We start from the raw sequence: 24,024 nt of genomic DNA, 5'->3' as shown, positions 1-24,024 counted from the left end.
CCCTCCAGTCATCACCGTCACAATACTTAATGCTGAATAGCCTTCGGTAGATAATCACAGAAGTTTCAGTACCGTCTTATTTAACTGGATTGTAGCAGATTCAATAGACAACTATTATAGTCTGGTAGCTATGGGCAACAGTGTGTCATTACTAGCTTGTAAACTGATGTATGGTTAGTAGCTGTTCATTTGGGTAAAGGGGAGACCATACCTTTTTTGCAGTCGATCCCTGGTCCTGATTCACACACACACTCCCCTGTCTGTGGGTCGCAGTAGAAGTTGGGTGGGCAGGAGCAGACTTGGGCACAGTTAAGGCCAAACATCCCATGGTGGCATTCTAGAGGCACATGCAGATATTCAAAGTATGACTCATGAATTTGAACTCTTTATTTAAAAAAAAATGGCATTGATTTCAATCAGCAAAGGTCAAGTTGGGCATATGTTGTGATACAGTAAAAAATCTATTGAGCCAGACTTACGTAGAGTACAGTCAGGGCCTGTCCATCCTGGGGGGCAGAGGCAGGACCCATCCTGATGGTGGCACGATGAGTTGTGGGCACATCTACACACTCCAGTACATTGCTTACCATAGAGACCCACTGGACAGGCTAGGAATTACACCAAAACACACGTCAAGGTCAAATATAATACACTCATAAAAAATGACCATATAAAGCAAGTATGCCAAGATGCTGCGGGGCTTCTACATGTACGCTAGTTTGACTATAGGTGAGATATGATTTAGTGCTGACCTTGTTCACAAAGGGCTCCAGTGTACCCGAGGGTACACACACACTGGCCTGTGACATGGTGGCAGGAGGAGGAGTGGGCACAGGAAGGGCATGTTATACTGCACTGGTCACCATACACACCTGCACTGCACACTGAGAGAAAGAGAGAGATTATGGTGATTCATAACAATTTAGCAACTTGACACACAATTTAGCATATGAATGAGATTGATGGTGATAGAGTGACATTTTCTACTTATTTATACAAGCATCAATATCAAGCATTTTCTGTACTCACTTTGTTGACAGGTGGGTCCCCAGTAACCAGGGAGACAAACGCAGGCACCGCTGTGTGGCAGACAGGTGGCGCTGTTCTGACAGAAGCAGCTCTGGTTACAGTGACGTCCCCATGTATCCTCTGGGCATGTCTGGGCACAGCGAGCACCTAGGAGAGAAAAGCACACACAAGACAGACAGAGAGACAGAGGGACACAGAGAGAGAGAGAGACAGAGAGACACAGAGAGAGAGAGACACACAGAGAGAGAGACAGAGAGACAGAGAGAGAGACAGAGAGAGGGAGAGACAGAGAGCGAGAGACAGAGAGAGAGAGAGACAGAGAGACACAGAGAGAGAGACACAGAGAGAGGTTAAAACCTGTAGATCACATTGGACTGACTCATTTCCAGGTCCATCCCAAGCTGACACAAACTCAATGGGGGCGTCGGTGCTTACCAGTCCACCCTGGCAGACACTGGCACTGCCCGCTGGCACCCTGGCAGCCGTCTGCGTTTAGGCAGTCACACCTCTTCAGGCAGCCTGGCCCGAACGTGCCCATCTGTACAGCAAACACATGCCAACCACGAAAGCATCGTCAAGGGAATCCCTGAACCATTTGGCCAGCACAGTCAGAGTCAAGCAAACTGTACTTTGGCAAGATACACTGTAAATACATCATAGTTGGCAGATTTTCCTCATTGAGGAAAAGGAGGACTGATGATAAGGGGAAGTCCAGAATATAGGCTTATGGATGCACAGAATGAGCTACAGTAAAGAGATAAAGACAGTGATTATAGTTTGAGTAACATTACTAATAAATGCAATGAAAAAAAATCACATCAGGCCCAAGTTACGTTAAGATTATGTTTCCTTTTAACAAACGTTATAGCTACAGTATCATACTGGCACTTACGGGACATGGTTGGTCGCACAGGGGCCCCTGCCAGCCTGGAGAGCAAGTGCAGGATCCGTCTGCTGGGTTACACAATGCCCCATTGGCGCACTGGCACGTGGCGTTGCAACCTGGGCCCCAGGTGCCCTTAGAACAGGGCATGGAGCAGTACCGCCCTCGCCAGCCTGGAGAGAGACAGAGAGGGACATTTTGTAAAGGAATCATACATGTCTGTGTCTGTCAGCCTGTATGTTTGTCTAAATGTCTTTCTGTAAAGAGGAGCAGCTATTTTGGAACAAAACACAGGTCTGCTTCTGATACCTATGGCTGGATTCAAACGGTGTCGCGGAAGTTCAAGGTTACAGCGTGATTGAACTTTAAAGGCAATGTTCCCACGTTAGCGGTGACTGCGTTCACGGTAAACGCTGCATATGTCGGCTCAAAAGGAAGTCCTGTTTAAATTTAGATTGCCCAATCTGTAACGCTTCAGCGACACAGATGGAATCGCGTTCTAACTGACTGGTTCACACAATAAAGTAGCCACAGACACACTCACACCGTTGAGTATGTCTGCGTGTTTGTTTGTCCCATCGGAGAAGAGATATTATGACTATTCTCGCTCAGTAAGACTGTCTCTTATCAGTGACTCACCCTCTTTGCAGAAGCAGGTCCCATCAATGGGAGAGCAGTACACTGAGTTGGAGCAGGAGCACTCCAGAGAACAGTCCTTCCCATAGGTACCACTCTTACAGGGACTCTCACAGTGAGCACCCTACGCAACAGACATAAGCAGGTTATAACAGCTCACAACAACAGAAAAGCAGAATATATGCAATATGAGTATACATTTCTGCATGCATGTTTATTACCTTAAGTAAATAACCCAAATAAATGATGCTTTAGTTATTGTTAGTGCCATTCTGTGCCCCAGTGTTGCCTGTCCTAATCACTCACCGTGTACCCAGGGGCACAGTGGCAGCCCCCGCTCACACTGTCACACACCCCTCCGTTGACACAGAGGCAGGGCTCCAGGCAACCATGGCCGTAGTAACCACGTGCACAGGTCTCGTTGCAGTAAAGCCCCGCCCAGCCTGGCTGGCACGTGCACTCGCCTTTCAGTGGGTGACAGCTAGCCAATGGACAGAGGAAAACATGGTCACATGGGTGAGCACAATTAATACAGAATTGAACAAATCTAAGAATTATAAACAACAAAATAATGTAAAAACTAATATGGGCTTGTGTGTGTGTGTGTGTGTGTGTGTGTGTGTGTGTGTGTGTGTGTGTGTGTGTGTGTGTGTGTGTGTGTGTGTGTGTGTGTGTGTGTGTGAATTGTTATATGTGGCAGTGTGTGTGTGTACCCTTTCTTGATCCATACCTGAGTGTGTGTGTGTCGTGGCAGCGGCAGGTGCGTTCACATTGAAGGCCGTAGGTGCCGTGCCTACACATCCTCTCTCTGCACTGGGGTCCACTGAAGCCAGGCTCACACAGACAGCCTCCGTCTATGTTATAGCAGCGAGACCCGTTGGCACAGTCGCACACACCCTTACAGTCCCGCCCGTAACTACCCACCCGGCACTCCTCGCTGCACCTGTGGAGATACCACACATACATACACACAAATCAGGACAAGCTCCGCAACCAAAGTGGAATAACATATATCTGTCTCGAACTGAATCAGAAACTATTGTGTTTGTACCCTACTTAATATCCTGTATGACAGATACATGAACTGTATGATATAAACAACTTCTACCCAACCATGGGCGCAGGTTGAGTTTACGGCACATGCATCGGTCTCTACTGCAGAGAGTTAGATAAACACACACACCTGTTTCCAGTGAAGCCTTCAGCACACTGGCAATGGCCTGTCTCAGGGTCGCAGTGGCCCCGGTTGTGACACACACACTCGTTGGCACAGTTAGGACCAAACCTGCCCTCTGCACAGCGCTCTGTACACACCTCACCCTGAGGAAGAGAGAGAAAGACAGAGAAAGAGAGAGGAGAGAAAGAGAGAGAGAGTGTACATGGTACGATGACATAAAAAAGAGGGATCTGATTGATAACCTCAAAAGACAAAGATTTCCATGTTGACCCACTGATGCTGTGTTTGAGTCAATGTAGGGATCAGGAAACATACCGTCCACCCAGGGGGGCACGCACAGATCCCCTTCCCCTGGCAGATTCCCCCATTCTGGCACGGGCATCGCAGCGGGCATCGACTCCTTGGGCATGCCTTCTCACAGCTGAGGAACATGGAGGAAAGAACTCTGAGTGGCAGCTCAACTCAGATTGTGTAGAGATGGAAATGTAGGGTACAAGTTAACGAGTTCCTATCTTTTTCAATTCAGTGGAATCTCTTTGCGATCCAGTGCATAAGCAAACAGAGAAAGTTGTTCAAGGACAAATCAAATTACTGCACTTGCAACAAATACTCAACGGCACACAGTAGAATTCATCAATAGTGGTACATTGCCAAACACTTCTACTAGTGCTTATAGTCAAAGGGCCAACCACCAAAAAAAGGCTTCAGAAAAGGCATTCCGTGACCCAGGAAACAAACATCATTATGCAGATCATTTTATGAGTATGAGGACTGTGTTTCAAAACTTGTAAACATGGCACGTTGCTTAAATATTACAAATCAAAGATGCAATTTCAAAATCATAGCATTTTAGCATTTCCTCTAGCAACATAATGAGGTTGGCATGCTACACCTTGGTTACATTTGTTACACACTTTCCGCTGTCCATGCTTGCAGAAAGCAACTTATGTACCGGACTGGAGAAATCCCAGAATAACACAAGATCAGAAGCTGTTGAAAGGTGCTAAATAGATTTTTGTATCAGATTTCAGAACATCACATTATGTAGCTGTCGGGACCTTGAATGTTTTGAGAGCTGTGCTAGCTGGCAAATGTGCTGTCTTTAGTTTGGCTAGAAGGCAAAAGCAATGATGGCCCTTGTAAGCTAAATACAGCTGACAAAACATCTTATACGGGTTCATCTGGATCAGTGAAGGACCGGTACGTTGCTAGGAACGTTGCTAGGGATATATTATCGTTGCTAGGGATATTATCCAGAACGTTGCTAGGAGCGTTGTTAGGGATATTATCCAAGATGCGCTATGATTTTGATGCTAAAGACATAACTTACATTTTTTAAAACTAATTAATATGCAATTTTTACAAGTTTTGAATCACACAGTGTTCATATTCACAAGATTATCTACCTAGTTGCTGACATTTTGCAGTTTTGTTTCCTGGGTCATGGATCAACACATTTTTTGAGGGTGGACCTTGGACTATTAGAGTGCTGTTGATTGATTTCTGACATTGGCAGCTGCCTCATATAAATAGTTCCCACTAATTCCTAGTGGTTTTCTACTCATCCTCAGGGGCATCTAAAACACAGGTTGTAAGTAATGACTCATGCTCTAACCTACTGTTTCAAGAGGGGCTCTTTTGCTGCATTGGTAGGATGGAATAAGGCCATAGGATATGGTATAACAATTAGTCTACTGCCTCTGCATTTTGTCTTTCCAACCTTAACATTCTATTTACTTTATATTGATACATACTGCTGAAGGCCTATTTGAGAGAGCGTTAGTTCTACAACTCACAATGTCCCAGTGAAATTTTCTCGACACAGGCACTCTCCGGTCACTTTATTGCAGGAACCCCCAGTTCCACACTGGCACTTCTGAAGACAGCCCTTGCCAAAGGTGCCTGGTGGGCAGGGGTCCTCGCAGCGGCGCCCAATGTAGCCTGGAGGACACTGGCAGGTACCGGTCACAGGATTGCACAGGCCACCGTTCTCACACTTACACAGCTGACCACAACCTGGACCCCAGTGTTGGTCATCGCAGGCTGGAAGACGCACACAGACAGATGATTACAGACACATAAAAAAATAAACCCCATACAGTGGACTGGTGGGTCAGTGTACAATGTTTTCCATCTGATATCTCTGAAAAGGTTTTCTTTATATTAACTTAACCTGATGTAGTTGTATGGTGTTACACTGTATACTATATGTGATGTCATTGCAATGCACATTGACAAAAACAAATCCAATGAAATTCCATTTGGACCACTGGGACTGTCATGTTTCATCCCAACAACAACAGCACAGGAACCTGAGTAGAAGACAATGGTAAAGATCACTCACCCAGGGACAATATATCTATACATGTATAGTCATGAATTTCCAACAAACAGAGACATAGTCTATGTCCAACTCTAGCCCTAATAGCTCCAGAATATTATGTTACAGACTTGTGATTCACGATTGACAGGGCGATTTGCATGGAGCCAACAAGATGGATGAGGTTAAAATTGAGAATTTGACAGTGGCCTTTCGGGATGGCTCCGGCGGTTATCGTCAACCGGTGATTCGCACAGGGTTTGGATTTCAATCAGAGTTAAGGAGCGTCAGGGGGGGGGATCATTCCTGATTCCACGAGAACCAGGATCCCACATGGACACGCACTGACTCTTCCAATGTCTCATCAATAATGCAGACGGACTGCGGTACAAACCCTATTCAATGGAAAAAAAGATATCCAATACAGGTGATGTAACTGATGCTTTGCACACAAGTGATGATCTCACTAACTATCATGGTGCCAACCATTCAATGATAGATTGATACTTGTCTCATTGAGGTTATTGGGGAATGATCACAAACAAATCATAGGGTTCTAAATGGATTCTAGTGTGCTTGCTTCAGTCACAACTACTATTGCAGTAAAAACTACTACTACTTCTTCCACTATGAGAAAAATACTTTTAGACAGCTGAAGCAAGCACACACATTTTCTACAGGAACGGTATCTTTTCTACGTAGTTTATCGTGAGATCTTCCACCCACCTCTCTTTCCTTCAGTCACATACAGTATGTACTGTGTCACAGTTTCAAGCAGGACTTCTTTGACAATTAAATGGAGGGGACAGTATGGCCAAATTAGGGTTTGGAGCGTAAACTACCACATAGCAGAGAAATGTTTATTACTCTAACTCAGAACAAGACCTTTTTCTCCTTTCTTTGTTTAAATTAATCAAACGTTTACTCATTCCCTGTGTGGGCAGAGACGCTGAGAGGCTGCAGTTGGAGTGTGTGACACATTGAGTTATGGGAAGCTCAGCTGGAGCAGCAATAATGTTTGCACAGGCGTTCTCCAGGACGCCAATGGAGATTTAGGACCTGCAGGGTACTAGGCCTTCTACTATCTGCTATCATAGTCCAGGCCTGACAAGGCCAGCCATGAGTGTGGGTGAGTGAAACATGATGGATTGGACACCTATGCTTTGAAGAGCTGTGCTAGGACCAGCTGGCTGTGCCCAAGCCTCTGCACTTACTCAACTTATAACAGAACCCAGACCTGTTCTCAGGGAGATTGTCGATATGTTTGTTTACATCTGATCAGGGTTCAAAAGTTACATTTTTTCGATTGATGCGCTCTTTAAAAATGTCAAGTCTCCATTGTACTGTAAATGGAATGCATTAAGATAAGGTGGGACACTTATCTCCTTTCCCAAAGTGTATTGTCCAAGTGGTGGTGGAGGTCACGTCTGCATCCAACCACAGCATCATCTCCCACATATCTAACTGAACCACATTCAGTCCTTCTTTGCCCCATACCCTTCTTTCTCACACACCCTTCTAGAGTATATCACTCTATTCTTAAGTATCAAAACTCAACCAGTCTTCTTTTTCTGTCTCCAAACCCCCCGACCTCACCAAATATGTATTATTCCATCACAATCGCTCTTCCCAAAACAATCTCTTATTAAACTACATTTATTTATTTCTCTCTCTTTCTTCCTCTTTCGTTCTCTTTGTCCACTTCTTTCTCTCGCACTCTCTCTGGCTGCCTCTGCCCCCCCCTTCTCCCCCTCTCTCTTGGTCTCTCTCTCTCCCTCTTCCTCTGTTTTTCTCTCAGCTCCCAGTGCTAAACCTCAGCCTTTCTCTCTCATTTCCCACAGCTAGCTCAACACACAAGAATCTATTCCAGGAAGTGTCAGATCTCATTCTGCCAGTGGGCTTTATTATAGGACTCAGCAGTATGGGGCCAAGGCCAGCACTTGTTTGCCCAGAGAGAGAAGGAGAGAGAGACAAAGTGGGAAAGGGGTAACATTTTCCATTTCCCCTTCCCATCATCCCCTCTGAAGGCATCATACACCACCAGCTTAAGTTAAGCCCCCCATTCAGCACTGTACCAGTGACCTGGTTGAGTTCAGAAGAACACTGGCATTGATTAACTAGAAATTTCTGGGTTAATAAAATGTTTCTGGGATAAATAAAATGGAAAACATTAATCCTGTGCTGGAGATAAAGCTTTTTTTTAATCTATACATTTTGTAGCATAGGATTCCAAAAGTGTATACTTGCAGAATACGGAAAATATTGATTTTACATCCCGGGCCCTGGGTCTAAGCATGCAGTATAAGCTTTGGGGATGTTATATACTTGATGTAGCATAAAATGGCAGGTGAAAGGAAGGGAAGGGAGTGGGACATAGTGTCCTCCTGGTCTAATAAACTGTTTTCTGGACTGTGGCTTACTTCAATGACGCATCACTGTTTATTTGGCCCCTTGCTGTTTCCATTGGAAAGCCCTATGTGTGATTTGTGTGTGTGTGTGTGTGTGTGTGTGTGTGTGTGTGTTGATGTAACGCACCACTGGAGCAGTCGTCGCCACGCCAGCCTCCCTCACACTGGCAGCGGTCTGGAGCAACACATCTCCCATGGACACACTCCTTAGTACAGCGGGCTAGTGATGAAAAACACACACAAACACACGCTTAAGTAGACTAGAAGGTTCGTGGAGGGTTATATTATGTTATGTAATTATGCATGTCAACTCTGCAGAATGTAACCAACTCAGCAACCAAGCACAAAACTGGATGAATTCTAGAAATCGATGGCAAAATATGTAGAAATGTAATGAATTGAAATGCTACTGATGAAACCAAGTGAATCTTCTTAGTTTGTTATGGTATGCTAATAAAGAAAAGCCATGGCGTTAAACTTACGGACACAGTTGTCTCTGCTCTCGTAGTAGCCAGGGCAACACTGGTACCTCCGGCGGTAGTCCATCTTCACCGCCTGTCTGTATGCTGTCTTATAGGTGATCCTGGCCAACACAAAGTCAAATAGAGAATACTTCCTGTTACCCTCTGACCTCATGGACACAACCAGGAAGTAAACATGAAGTGAGTCGGCAGACTGTGTTACCTGTGACGGGTGCATCTGTAGGAGGTGCGTGGCTCAGAGCAAGGTTCCTCTGTCACCTGGTCATAAGGGTGGGCATACGACTCCTTCACTGAGGTTGTGAAGCTGCATGAAAGGACAAAATGTACCCAGACATAATAATACATTGACAGAACGAACCCATCATGGTCTAGAGTGGAGACAACCTGAAGTTGATATTTTGTGCTACATCTTCAACGAACAACATGTTATCTACAATGAAACCTGCTGCTACTTCTATTTCTTTATCACAAACTAAACAGTATAAACAAAAAACGTGCTCCCTTCTATTCTGGTACAATGACATGAGATGAGCTACACTGACTTACCTCTCCCATAGGCTACACACGTTGGGGTCCCTGGGGTTCAGAGACCAGGACAGGCCAATCAGAACGCTCAGAACCAGCAGGACGGTACAGGTCTGCAGTGACTGCATGGTCCTGAGGAGAGAAAGGGAGGAAAAAGGTTATGGAGGATATTTATAATGCCTGTCTATGGGAGCAATAGCAGTGATAATAGGCTACAGATCGAAAGCATGAGGACCAACATTTGAGGAGAGGGTTAGTTATTAAGGATCAGGTTATTAGCAGGAACGGGGATAATCAAATACCTCTCTTTATTTCTCTCATTAAACAGCAAATCAAATCATACTGACTTTGATAAACTGATACTTGTCTGTTTTTTGTTTGGCACTGCTTTTAGCCCGCCATCTGAATTACAAAGATATCAAACACTTCACAATGTAAAGAATATGAACATTTATCTGAAACCTTCCTGTAGTTTCACTCCAAGGGGAATCTAATGATATTTTCAGCACCTATAAAGCATGGTAAGCATTACCCCTTGTAAAAGAGTTGATTAAACACTAAGCAGAGGTAAGGCAGCGGGCCAGCATTGAGCCGCGTACCAAAACCCTCCCCGTCGCGCCCCCTACTCTCCCCATATGGCAACTTAGAACTGAGGAATCTGAGCAGTGGTGTCGAGTACTTAAGTAAAAATACTTTAAGGTACAACTTAACTCATTTTTTCGGGTATCTGTACTACACTATTTATATTTTTGACAACTTTTACTTTTACTTCATTACGTTCCTAAAGACAATTATGTACTTTTTACTCCATACATTTTCCCTCACACTGAAAAGTACTTACATTTTGAATGCTTAGCAGGACAGGAAAATTGTCCAATTCACACATGAATCCCTACATCCCTACTGCCTCTGATCTGGGGGACTCACTAAACACAAATGCTTAGTTTGTAAATTATGTCTGAGTGTTGGGAGTGTGCCGCTGTCTATCCGTAGAAAACATTGTGCCGTCTGGTTAGCTTATTATAAGGAATTTGAAATGATTGTATATTTAACCGTTTACATTTACTTTTGATACTTAAGCATATTTAAAACCAAATACATTTAGACTTTTACTCAAGTAGTATTTTACTGAGTGACTTTCACTTTTTCTAGAGACATTTTCTGTGAAGGAATCTTTACTTTTACTCAAGTATGACAATTGGATACTTTTTCCACCACTGAATCTGTGAGAGAGCGAGAAAGAGCGAGCGAGACAGAAATGGATTGGGGAGAGGAATACGACTCCAGCTACCATCCTAGCTATTATCAATCAGAGCTGGAGAGAAGACTCCACACTCTTCTACCATGTCCCCTTCCACACTCACACCATCTGGATCCAATCAAAACGCAGACCCAGGGGAACGCCCAGTGATGGGGACCGGAGAAGGCTCTCAAGGAGCGGTAGGGAGGCCTGCACAGACAAAGTGGTCTTTTCCCCAAAAAACTCCCATGGACATTTTGGGAAGTTCAGGAGCACTATAGACTGAAGGGCCAGTCCCCTCATCTTGGGAAAGGGACGGTCTTTGGAGGATGGACTCATGTTGACATAAAATTGGTCAAGGGGTATTCAACTAGATATTTAGCATTTTTGTTCAGTCAAGCAAAGAGAGGAACAACAAGCCACTTCAATAAGTCTAGGTCTAGCCCTTCACAAGGTCTCTTTCTCCCCCCACAATGTAAGGCTGTGGTTCTTCAACAATGCCATGCTAGGATCCCTTTTAGGGGCTTCAGCCTAAGCATTCTCCTAATCAGAGTAACAAACAAACTGCAGCCACACCACAGCAGTCACACTAAACCTACAGCTGTAGCTATGAGTTGATTTGGCACAATTCTCCCTGTAACATAAATCATGTTCATTCACTGATCTGCTGCGTTTGAGAGATCACCCTTCACAACCCTCCTGTCCTCTGTGTCAGGAGATAATACACATTCTGGCACACACTCTAACGCCTTAAAAAGCTGCACCACAAAAACAGAATTTTATAAGAACAGGCATATGGTTTTTATTAAGAGGAGCAATCGACTTCAGCAGCCACTTCATTGGACTGGAGTAAATATCTTTCATTAGCTTTTTTCTTTTTAATTGATCTTCATTAGACAAAGTCTTGAAACCGCATGGGAATGCTTAAGTGCCGAGAAAGACAACGTAGGTTTAATGAGTGCAGACGTGAAGAGCGACAGCTCTGGCTGAAAGTAAAGGCAGCGCAGTTCACATGACATGTTTGCGTTACCTTTAAATTGAACGGTAGGTCGGTAGACATAACTGGTAAGTAGGTAGCAGACCCCTGCTCAGAGAGGGTAAAATGGTTCAGGCCCCCCCCCCCCCCCCCCCCCCCCCCCCAAAAGTAGTCTTTTATTTGCAACTCCACCCATACAAGTGGGTTGATTACTGATTCCTGCCCAAGCCTTTGCTGCTGAGAGCACACTCTTATAAAATTCAACTTACAGTTATTAGTTTAATCCTCATCATATTTTCTTCCATCGTCTTTTATAAAAATCAAGTTTCTTCTGTGTTGCTTCATGTAATCAACATGAGATAAAAACATACACAGATGGCAAAGTATATTTATTATTATTATTTATTATGTTAAAAGTGCAGATGGGCACCAGATTTGGCTCTACTTATCTATTAGGTCCGAGGTGTAGTCTGGACCAGAGGTGCATCTCTATGTGCCTTGAATGGTACAGAGGTGGTTCTGGACCTCTAATGCAGCAGCCTGCACTCGAAGGCTTTTTTTGGTTAGTTTCAATGAGCAAAGCAGACCATCTCAATTGGACTTTCATGTGGCCCATTAAAAAAAAGAGTCTAGGAATACACAGCACAACGCACGCACACACTTTCTAATAGTTTCATCGACAGCTCATTCGTTTTTCATGTTCTTAAAACGTTCCATGCACAAAATGAGTCCCATACATTGAAACGAGTACAGAGAGACTATTTATAGTATCTGAGTATATTCACAAATTCATTGGACTCGTCTTGGCTCACAATGTCAAGCGTCACAGATCTAAACAAGTGGCCCAGGCGTGTGCCGATCGTACCAACTGGAGAATGTCCTAATGTTTAAAAGGGCCCCACAATGCTCTTTCCAGAACTGCACAGGGACTTCAATGGAAACAAGGCCCAAATGAAAACAGATGTACTCGTGTCACATTAATCTTTCAAGACCGAGACACTCTTATGCATGTTATTACCATTCAATTTCAGTCACGAGTCTTGCAAAAGCCTCAGAAATGAGACTAAGGAAAAATATTTGATTTGGTTTCACACAGATTGCGTTCACAGTTTTCATTTAATGACAGCTCAGGAGGCTACTCACACATATTTACTGAAACGTTTTATTATTATTATTTCATCTTTACCATCATTTGAACCATGAAATATTCATGCAATAGTGATTCATTCACATTTACTGAGCATCCTAAAGCTTCTTGTCTTCCAAGACAATCCAGTCCTGAGTGGGGTGGGGTCTTAATGGTCGCTATTGGATAACATGCTCCTTAAATCAGGGTAGAGAGTTTTTTCAATTACATTTTATATTATTTATTTATTTATTTATTATTTATTGAATATTCGAAACATACAACATACTTGCAGTGAAGCCGCTCAACAACTACATCATACCAGTCATCCAACAGATTCCCATTCAAAGCGACACACCAGGGTCAATGCCCTGCTCAAGGGCACGTTGACCGATCTACCACCAGACCAAAAAACGTGAACCCGAACCCTCCAAGATCCCCCCACAGTTCCCTAATAGTTGTCCCTCAACCATTTGAGACCCCTCCCACAGTCCCTCCCCCAAGGAATATTTTTTAATGTAATTCCCCACCCCCAAGAACCCCACCCAATGTACCAACAACCAAGAGAATGACTAAAGAGAAAAAAGGAAAAGACAGAAGAAAACAGCAAACAACAATGCAAAAAAAATATTATAAAAAAAACAACAAAGGACATCAAGGACGACTAAAATCATAACAGCAATGCCAACTGTATATGTTTGTGTGCATGTCTGGCACTATTACATGTATGTGTGTGTTCTTGTATGTGTTTATTTGAATGAGAGTGTGTGTATATGCATGTGTACAAACACCTTCACGGCATCAGCCTCAGGCAAACCGGCATTAGTTGTAAAAACACTGCCACTTAGTGTCATTCAAATGTTCTTTAGAGTAGAGAGTTGTTTTTATACTGTCAGTATATGGTGAAATTCCAGACACTGCACATGGCACTGTTCAAATGTTGCTTGCCTTTTTCCCTCCCCTCTACTCCTCTCTCTTTGGGGTTGAAATGTTAATTGAGGTAGAAAATATTAGTCACTCTTTGGAACAGAGCGTCGCAAAGGAAAATAAAATTGAGAGAAAAACATTGGCTGTGGATTGGTGACAGAACGAGAGAGAAAGAGAAAATAGAAAAGGAGAGAGAGAGAGAGACAGCGAGCGAGAGACAGCGAGAGAGAGAGAGACAGCGCGCGAGAGAGAGAGAGAGAGAGACAGCGAGAGAGAGAGAGAGAGAGAGAGAGACAGCGAGAGAGAGAGAGAGAGAGAGAGAGAGAGAGTGAGAGAGAGAGAGAGAGACAGCGAGAGAGAGAGAGACAGCGAGAGAGAGAGAGACAGCGAGAGAGAGAGAGACAGCGAGAGAGAGAGAGAGACAGAGACAGCGAGAGAGAGAGAGAGAGACAGTGAGAGAGACAGTGAGAGAGAGAGAGAGAGAGAGAGAGAGAGACAGCGAGAGAGAGAGAGAGAGAGAGAGAGACAGTGAGAGAGAGACAGTGAGAGAGAGAGAGAGAGAGACAGTGAGAGAGAGAGAGAGAGAGAGAGAGAAGTAGGGAGAGAGAGAGAGAGAGAGAGAGAGAGAGAGAAAAGAGAGAGGGAGGAAAGGAGGGAGGAGAGAGGGACGCCAATAACAACTCGATTTTCATATAGAGGGGTGCAATATCTAAGCCAGACTAAGAAACTAAGTTACACACTATGAAGTCTCAAGTTCACAGTCATTTCTCAAAGTTACTCCTGGGAATCTCCTGGCATTGTAAAATGCTATAATAATGTTATATGATCAATAATATGAATGCCATTTCCAAATGTCCAAATGTCCCAAATTATTGAAGCCAAAGAGAGAAAATGACACAGGAAAACAGTTTATTCACTTCAGTATTGCAGTATTGCCACGTCTGCACTGCGCAAAAACGATGGGCTAAGAGTCAACACTTTGTAATGAGGTTGATATCCATTCAACAGCCAACTCCTATATATGATTCTATGATACTTATAAGGTAACAACAACCAATCAAAGGTCAATGTCACCAGCTGCACGATTTCCATGATATATGACATTCAGAAGCTGAACATTATACACTATAGTTGAACATTATAGTTGAACATTATACAGAAAATATTATTTACATGCATATCAGTTAGGTAATGTAACAACCAAAACTTGTCAACATGATATAATTGGCTGAACACTTCTGAATGTCAATTCCCCTGATTAGTGGTATCAAGAGCCTTTTTAGGACAAATATAACAATTTCAAGCTTAAGACTTTGTGTCATCAATTTACATATGAACTGTAAGAACAAATCCATAAAAGTGCTCTCAAGCTGACAGGCATTGCCAGTTGGAGTGAATAAGATGGAGAGCTTGATGTGTCACTCTAACCACAGTCTATAGTCCCGACTCTGCAGCATTAGCCCCCACCCCCTTTCCCCCCTATACCCTCCATTAAAACACAGTTACTGTAAACTAGATATATCATCCCATAATCCTTTGCATCTGGAATTTCTTCATGACTTGCATGAGAGATTCGGCTCCTTCGACCACGGGTAGGCTGGCACACACTCCCTAGTCACTGTAATGCCACATGTTAGGTGGGCGGGTGTGGGGGCAAAGGGAGTAGGCACCATCAACAACCCTTTGGGAGAATGGGGATTTGACGGAACAACTACACCCCACCCCACACCCAATCTTTCAAATTCATACTTTCTGAAACATGAACGTTTTTTGCAAATCAGAAATATATGTGGTGCGTAACTGTTGATTTGGTCATTTTCTTGCATTTATCCATTACATATTTTATTGTTTCTTGAACATGACACATTTTGGGGGTATTCACAGTGAGGCTTTGTACATTAAAGGTGGTACCGGACCACAAGTCTCATCCCCCACACACTGGAACATTCTGAGTGGAAAGTCTTGTCCTGGCAGCTCATATGCTGTTGATGGTTGTCGTAGGATTTGTGTGACAAAGGGATGAATGGAGGGAAAGAGGAGGGGTTCGTCTTTTGGGAAGTTACCTCTCGGAAGGCTGTATTTTGCTGAGTGAGCTTGGAGCTGCAGAGTGTGCTGTCTTCTGTAGGATTCATGCGAATGAACTATGAGTTCTTGAACTTTGACCTTTGACCCGGAGAGAAAAAAAGACACCTTTAACTTTTGGGTGTCTGCTTCTTTTGTCTTCCTTTTACAGAATTGTTATTGTATCTCAGCAGATCTGTTTGATGCTTTTGTTTCGCTGAATGTTCTCGAAAAAGCACAGACGTAAACATTTTGGATGCGATTCAACGCAACACAGTCTCTCCAATACAGTGACATATGCGTAATGGTCTCTCTCTAATTCTACGTTAAACCAGGGTAGTTGCTATTGAAAAACAAATAAAATGGTCCCTATGTCAACTGTATGTCATCCCTATGTCTAATTTCCTCAATCAAGATGTTGTACTTCTTATTTTCTTCATGACTCTTCAACTCAACTTCTGTCTTGTTTTGGGACCAGAGTATTGTGGGAACCTCTACTTGAGTGAAGTATTCTAGATGAGGTGTATCGTCATCGGCTGATCTTCTCATGACACTGCCAGACATAACACTCAGCTTTTACACATACACCACAAGGCCAAGAGGCCACGAGTCTTTGAAAAATGTTGTGGGCCATCAGAAAACAAAAACAACCCCAGCTAAACACTGTGATGACCAATGATTAACAACTGACAAAAGCATTCGTGTCTAAGTCAGGGATGGGCAACTAGTGGCCCGTTTTTGTAGACCCACGGAGCAACCTAAAAATAAATGAAAAATGTATATTTTAAACTCAACTTACTGTTGAGAGTGAGAATAGTAGAATTTTCGAAATTTGATCGTGCATCAGATGTTTTTCTCTTGTTATGTCAGTCACAAAAATAAAAAAATAAGATAAACTTAGGGCCCCAACAAAATGTCACTTAGAGCCGCCAAAAGGCTAGGGCTGGCTCTGACTGCGTGTGTGGGTATGGATGTGGGTATGGTTGTGGGTACGCAGACCGGCGAGCCACTGCGGCCCCTCATGATGAGTTCAGATGGTGGCCCTCAGCCCCATCACAGTTACCCATCCCCGGTTTAAGTTTATCAACTGGCCACTAGTTCAACTTTTATGGCAAAAGATAAAATACCAAAAATAATTTATTGAACTTGACCTGTTCTTAACTTTTGATATACCACTTTTGGGCGTCTGTTTCTTTAAAAATGTTATTGAACCTCAGGAAATCTGTTTGATTCGGTCAGCCTTTTGGATATGATTCAACACAACCCTTCTCAGCAACAGCCTCTTCAATACAGTAACATTCTGTATACTTAATGATGTCTGCCAATCTATGCCACGGTTTGAGTCATAAAACACTTCTCTAACGCTTTGTTAAATCAGAGTAGTTGCTATGGAAAAATAAAACAGAACCTACGTCTGTATGTCAACTCTATTGCCTCACACTTCTCTTCTTCTGCCTCACATACAGGGCCGGACTACCGCATTTGGGGCCCTGGGCCACCGACCTCCAGGGGAAATAAGCCATGGTGCAGAGAGAAAAATGTGCAGTTTTATAATACTATTCTACACATTCTGTCATAAGGCTGAGAGAACATTTTGCAGTTTTAAAGCTAATTTCCAGCAATTCTACACATTTTGCTATCATATGCTATCTAGGGGAAAGGAGGGACACGCACCATATTATTTTTTTGTCAGGCAACGGGCCCAAGGCCTGTGTGTGAGCAGGGCCGGATTACCGAACGGGCATGCAGGGCACACATATTGCCCCCCCCCCCCCCCCCCCCCCCCCAAAAAAAAGAAAAAGGTTGGGGGGTTGGGCCCCCAAATACCAGATGATTGGGTCAGGAGGTCTACGTGATGGCCACACCTTTTCCTCTACTCATAGAGAGCAGCTCTAGCAGTCTGATAAACCAGAGTTGGGGTGTATGTGTTAGACTCTATCCCTGTAATGTTGGTCATGTGGTTCTGGTGTAGAAAGCTTATGTCATAGGCACTGTCGATAGGGCGACACTGAACAGACTGAAATAGATTGATAAGGGTACCATGCCAATGATGTTGTTTTGGGTCTTATTAGAACATCAACATGAGCTCTACACATGGCCAAACAGTCAGCCATGGAATATGTGACTTATGGTGTTGTTAAGCTAATACTTGAAGCTAGTTCATGCATGATCATTCAGACCTAATATATCCAAATTAAATCAAATCAAACTTTATTTGTCACATGCACCGAATACAACAAGACCTTACAGTGAAATGCTTAATTACAAGCCCTTAACCAACAGCGCAGTTCAAGAAGAGTTAAGAAAATATTTACCAAATTAACTAAAGTAAAAAATTTAAAATAATACAAAGTAACACAATAAAATAACAATAACGAGGCTATATACAGGGGGTACCGGTACCGAGTCAGAGTGTGTGGGAGTACAGGTTAGTTGAGGTCATTTGTACATGTACAGTAGGTAGGGGTGAAGTGACTATGCATAGATAATAAAACAGCGAGTAGCAGCAGTGTACAAAACAAATGGATGCGCTAGACTTGGCGCTCCGGTACCGCTTGCCGTGCGGTAGCAGAGAAAACAGTCTATGACTTGGGTGACTGGAGTCTTTGACAATTTTATGGGCTTTCCTCTGACACTGCCTATTATATAGGTCCTGGATGGCAGGAAGCTTGGCCCCAGTGATGTACTGGGCCGTACGCACCACCCTGTCAGGAAGTTCAGAATCCAGTTGCAGAGGGAGGTGTTTAGTCCCAGGGTCCTTAGCTTAGTGATGAGGTTTGTGGGCACTATGGTGTTGAACGCTGAGCTGTAGTCAATGAACAGTATTCTCACATAGGTGTTCCTTTTGTCCAGGTGGGAAAAGGCAGTGTGGAGTTTGATTGAGATTGCATCATCTGTGGATCTGTTTAGGCTGTATGCGAATTGGAGTGGGTATAGGGTATCTGGGAGGATGCTGTTGATGTGAGCCATGACCAGCCTTTCAAAGCACCTCAAGGTTACCGACGTGAGTGCTACAGGGTGCTAATCATTTAGGCAGGTTACCTTCGCCTCCTTGTGCACAGGGACTATGTCGCTCTGCTTGAAACATGTACTGTAGATATTACAGACTTGGTCAGGGAGAGGTTGAAAATGTCAGTAAAGACACTTGCCAGTTGGTCCGCACATGCTTTGAGTACACTTACTGATAATCCATCTGGCCCCACGGCTTTGTGATTGCTGACCTGTTTAAAGGTCTTGCTCACATTGGCTATGGAGAGTGTTATCACATAGTCATCCAGAACAGCTGGTGCTCTTGTGCATGCTTCAGTGTTGCTTGCCTCGATGCGAGCATAAAAGGCATTTAGCTCGTCTGGTAGGCACGCAGCTCGCGTCTGGGATTCCCTTTGTAGTCCGTAATAGTTTTCAAGCCCTGCCACATCTGACGAGCGTCAGAGCCAGTGTAGTAGGATTCAATCTTAATCCTGTATTGACATTTTGCTTGTTTGATGGTTAGTCTGAGGGCATAGCGGTATTTCTTAAAAGATTAGTGTCCTGCTCCTTGAAAGTGGCAGCTCTAGCCTTTAGCCCGATGCAGATCCATGGCTTCTAGTTGGGATATGTAAGTACGGTCACTGTGGGGACGACATTCTCAATGCACTTTTTGATGAAGCCGATGACTGAGGAGGTTACTCCTCAATGCCATTGGATGAACATATTCCCGTCTGTGCTAGAAAAACAGTCCTGTAGCATAGCATCCGCGTTATCTGACCACTTCCGTATTGACCGAGTCACTGGTACTTCCTGCTTAAGTTTTTGTTTGTAAGTAGGAATCAGGAGGATACAATTACGGTCAGATTTGCCAAATGGAGGGCGGGGAAGAGCTTCGTATTCATCTCTGTGTGTGGAGTAAAGGTGGTCTACAGTTTCTATTCCTCTGGTTGCACAAAATGTAAAACTGATTTATCAAGTTTGCCTGCATTAAATTCCCCGGCCACTAGGAGCGCCGCTTCTGGTTGAGCATTTTCTTATTTGCTTATAGCCTTATAGAGTTGGTTGAGTGCGGTCTTAGTGCCAGCATCGGTCTGTGGTGGTAAATAGATGGCTACGAATAATATAGATGAGAACTCTCTTGGAAGATAGTATGGTCTACAGCTTATCATAAAATACTCTATCTCAGGCGAGCAATACCTCAAGACTTCTTTAATATTAGACATCACGCACCAGCTGTTATTGACAAAAAGACACGCACCCCCACCCCTCTAGACGTAGCTTCTTCTCTGTTCTGCCGGTGCATGGAAAATCCCGCCAGCTCTATATTATCCGTGGCGCCGTTCAGCTACGACTCGGTGAAACATTAAGATATTACAATTTTTAATGTCCTGTTGGTAGGATAATCATAATCGTAGGTCATCAATTTTATTTTCAAATGATTGCATGTTAGCAAGTAGAACGGATGGCAGTGGGAGTTTACTCATCCTTCTACGGATTCTCAGAAGGCAGCCCAGCCTGCGCCCTCTTTTTCTCCGTCTTTTCTTTATGCAAATGACTGGGATTTGGGCCTGTTCCCCCCGGGAAAGCAGTATATCCTTCTCATCGGACTCGTTAAAGGAAAAAGCTTCTTCCAGTTTGTGGTGAGTAATCGCTGTTCTGATGTCCATGTAAAAGGTCAGTCATCCTCTTTGGGGGTGTCATCTTATAGATAAGGTTGGTATCAATGCCTGGCCAACTGAAACGTGTTGAACTGACACTCTGGGAACATATTCTCTCTTGTTGTGTTGGGCATTTGGCCAAGTTGAGGCCTCTCTCTCCAAGTTGAGTACATCCCTGCTGCATTGCTTCACAGTGAGGGCTTGTGTGTTCTCGTCTGCAACCAGCTAGCCACACAGTGTAAACTACCTCTAGGGCCGGCACACTCCAGACCATAACCACAGGCAGAGTGACTGTGGTTTCGTTGGTCAGAGAAAGTGTAGGGGTCCTCACAAACACAAACACTCTGGAGTACTCTAGCCAGAATAAAAACACATTCACATGTACATGTTCAGTACACCCCAAAACACTCACCTCAGATTAAAAAAGCATTGTTCAGGGTATAAATAGTATTTTCTATGCAAACTTAACTATATGAAATTGTGGAAAACCTAAAATGGAGGCCCTGGTTTTGGAGGGACATGACGATACAGAGCAGTAATTATATGCGCCGTAATGTACTGGGATCATAATGTATGCAGAGACACTTGGGCTTCTTGTAAATAAAAAAGGCTTTCCACAAACCACAACCAGAAAACACAGCCTTGAAGAACACGGTAGAAAGACCACACCGTTGGCATTATCGTGAGACCATCGCTTAGAAGGCTCCAGTAACAGTTCAGGATTCTGAACATGTAATTACCATAGAATCAAGTGGTATTATTTTAGAGACCATATGTAATTGCCATAGAATCAAGTGGTATTATTCTAGAGACCCCATGCGTGCACAGTGAGCTTTCATAGTGAATGAACCTCCATGCTGGAGACAAGCTGTTTAGTACAGTTTAGTTGGTATAAAATAACAATCCACTAATGGTATAACCCCATTCATAACCGAATCCTCCGCTGTAGATTAATATTTACCATAATTATCCTCAAGAAATACTGTAGCATCCTGACATACAGGTCTTGAATAACGAAACAATAAATATCTACATAATTTGAGATTTTCACAATTACACAATTTGTGTTATGACTTCTAGACATCCTGATAATCATAATTGATGAGTTTTCTGGTGTGACAGCATGAATCATCATCAGTAGCTTGCTTGTTCAGAACTACCCCTTCCTTTGCTCTTCCTGCCATACCCCGTAGTAAAATCCCCTCTCCTACTACAATATGGTGGTGACATTACAACAGGAAGTTCCCTATAGTCTGAAGGTCTCTGTGGTGCCCTGGACCCCACAAGCCTATTGTTATACTACCCGTTGAGTCACTTCACACATGATGCCATGATCAAAAAAGGCCTTGGCGCCTGACAGTGAAGAGTTATGAGTCTGTAAGGTGTGAAGTTTTTTTTGAGAACGAGAAAAAGGGGTTATAAACTCGGATATCAGTCATACCTCTACACATCACCCTCCTCATAATGTCAGACTACACATGCACTACCGTTCAGAAGATTGGGTTCACTTAGAAATGCCCTTGTTTCTGAAAGAAAAGCACATTTTTGGTTCATTAAAATAACATAAAATTGAGTGGTCATTGTTCATGTTGTAAATGACTATTGTAGCTGTTTTTTAAATGGAATATCTACATAGGCGTACAGAGGCCCATTATCAGCAACCATCACTCCTGTGTTCCAATGGCACGTTGGGTTAGCTTATACAAGTTTATCATTTTAAAAGGCTAATTGATCATTAGAAAACCCTTTTGCAATTACTGTGGGGCAAAAAAAGTATTTAGTCAGCCACCAATTGTGCAAGTTCTCCCACTTAAAAAGATGAGAGAGGCCTGTCATTTTCATCATAGGTACACTTCAACTATGACAGACAAAATGAGAAAAAAAATCCAGAAAATCACATTGTAGGATTTTAACTGAATTTATTTGCAAATTATGGTGGCCTCTCTCATCTTTTTAAGTGGGAGAACTTGCACAATTGGCTGAAAACTGTTGTGCTGATTAAAGAAGCAGTAAAAGTACCCACAAAACACCAGTCTCAACGTCAACAGTGAAGAGGCGACTCCGGGGTGCTGGCCTTATAGGCAGAGTTCCTCTGTCCAGTGTCTGTGTTCTTTGGCCCATCTTAATCTTTTGTTATTATTGGCCAGTCTGAGATATGACCTTTCTTTGCAACTCTGCCTAGAAGGGCAGCATCCCGGAGTTGCCCCTTACTGTTGACGTTGAGACTGGTGTTTTGCGGGTACTATTTAATGAAGCTGCCAGTTGAGGACTTCTGAGGGGTCTGTTTCTCAAACTAAACACTGTAATGTACTTGTCCTCTTGCTCAGTTGTGCACCGGGGCCTCCCACTCCTTTTCCATTCTGGTTAGAGCCAGTTTGCATTGTTCTGTGAAGGGAGTAGTACACAGAGCTGTACGAGATCTTCAATTTCTCTTCAGCAATTTCTCGCATGGAATAGCCTTCATTTCTCAGAACAAGAATAGACTGATGAGTTTCAAAAGAAAATGCTTTGTTTCTGACCATTTTGAGCCTGTAATCAAACCCACAAATGCTGATGCTCCAGATACTCAACTAGTCTAAAGGTCAATTCTATTGCTTCTTTAATCAGAACAACAGTTTTTCAGCTGTGCTAACATAATTGCAAAAGGGTTTTCTAATTGTCACTTGTGCTCACTCTCCAGCCTCTAGGTCACCAGGCTGCTCGTTATGGTGCACATCTGTCATCATCGTAACACGCACCTGCGCATCATCACTCACCTGGACTCACTTCCTTGATCACCTGCCCTATATATGTCACTCCATTTAGTTCCTTCCCCAGGTGTCATTGTTTCCTGTTTGTGCGTTGTTCGTGTTTCTTGTTTCACAACATGAACAATGTCTACACTGTATTTCTGATCAATTTGATGTTATTTTAATGGACAAAGAAAATAGCTTTTCTTTCAAAAACAAGGACATTTCTAAATGACCCCAAACTTTTGAACGGTAGAGTATAAATGTATGTAATTCCATAAACAAAAGTGGACTTCATCATAAAGAATGCATATGGTACTTTATAAACACAAGTGATTGTCATATACAGTCGTGGCCAAACGTTTTGACACAAATTGTCATGTACTGTCATGTTGTGTCTTGTCTCTGTCCTTTCCCTTCACCCTGTCTCCCTCTGCTGGTCGTTGTTAGGTTACCTTTTCTCCCCCTCTTTCCCCCAGCTGTGCCTTGTCTCCTCCTAACCACCTCGTCACCCCTTTTCCCACCTGTTCCCTTTTTCCCTCTGATTAGTCCCCTATATCTCTCTCTGTTTTTGTTCCTGTCTTTGTCGGATTCTTGTTTGTTGTGTTTCATGCCTGAACCAGACTGTCGTCATGTTTGCTGTAACCTTGTCTTGTCCTGTCGGAATCTGCCGGTCCGTCTGAGCCTACCTATGTTTGGTAATTAAAGAAGCTCTGTTTAAGTTAATTCGCTTTTGGGTCCTCATTCACGCACCGTAACAGAAGAATCCGACCAAGAATGGACCCAGCGACTTCGGATCCTCTCCACTCAGCCGTCGGGATCCAGGGAGCGATGCTAGGCAGACACGAGCAGGAAGTGTCTGCTGCTCGACATGCCG

General features: G+C 43.5%; 1 protein-coding gene across 5 annotated transcripts in view; it reads right to left on the bottom strand.

The window, feature by feature from the left end:
• LOC110487447 (platelet endothelial aggregation receptor 1) overlaps positions 1-24,024 on the bottom strand; it is a 42,679-nt gene that overhangs the window by 2,776 nt on the left and 15,879 nt on the right. For all 5 annotated transcript variants that reach the window (XM_021559388.3, XM_090197033.1, XM_090197030.1 and 2 more), the window contains 16 exons: positions 9,482-9,592; positions 9,138-9,239; positions 8,936-9,036; positions 8,581-8,673; positions 5,522-5,768; positions 4,041-4,146; positions 3,732-3,868; positions 3,279-3,491; positions 2,855-3,029; positions 2,552-2,672; positions 1,922-2,085; positions 1,465-1,567; positions 1,030-1,176; positions 753-884; positions 480-608; positions 212-337 (listed from right to left, as the gene is read on the bottom strand). In XM_021559388.3, coding sequence (XP_021415063.3) covers positions 212-337; positions 480-608; positions 753-884; positions 1,030-1,176; positions 1,465-1,567; positions 1,922-2,085; positions 2,552-2,672; positions 2,855-3,029; positions 3,279-3,491; positions 3,732-3,868; positions 4,041-4,146; positions 5,522-5,768; positions 8,581-8,673; positions 8,936-9,036; positions 9,138-9,239; positions 9,482-9,588 — 2,203 coding nt within the window. In that variant the 5' untranslated portion in view covers positions 9,589-9,592. The remainder of the gene's footprint in view (positions 1-211; positions 338-479; positions 609-752; positions 885-1,029; positions 1,177-1,464; positions 1,568-1,921; positions 2,086-2,551; positions 2,673-2,854; positions 3,030-3,278; positions 3,492-3,731; positions 3,869-4,040; positions 4,147-5,521; positions 5,769-8,580; positions 8,674-8,935; positions 9,037-9,137; positions 9,240-9,481; positions 9,593-24,024) is intronic.

This window comes from Oncorhynchus mykiss, chromosome 2 (assembly GCF_057628025.1).
Source record: "Oncorhynchus mykiss isolate SJ-2025 chromosome 2, ASM5762802v1, whole genome shotgun sequence".
Lineage (NCBI taxonomy): Eukaryota > Metazoa > Chordata > Actinopteri > Salmoniformes > Salmonidae > Oncorhynchus > Oncorhynchus mykiss.
This window is presented reverse-complemented; position numbering and strand designations above follow the sequence as displayed.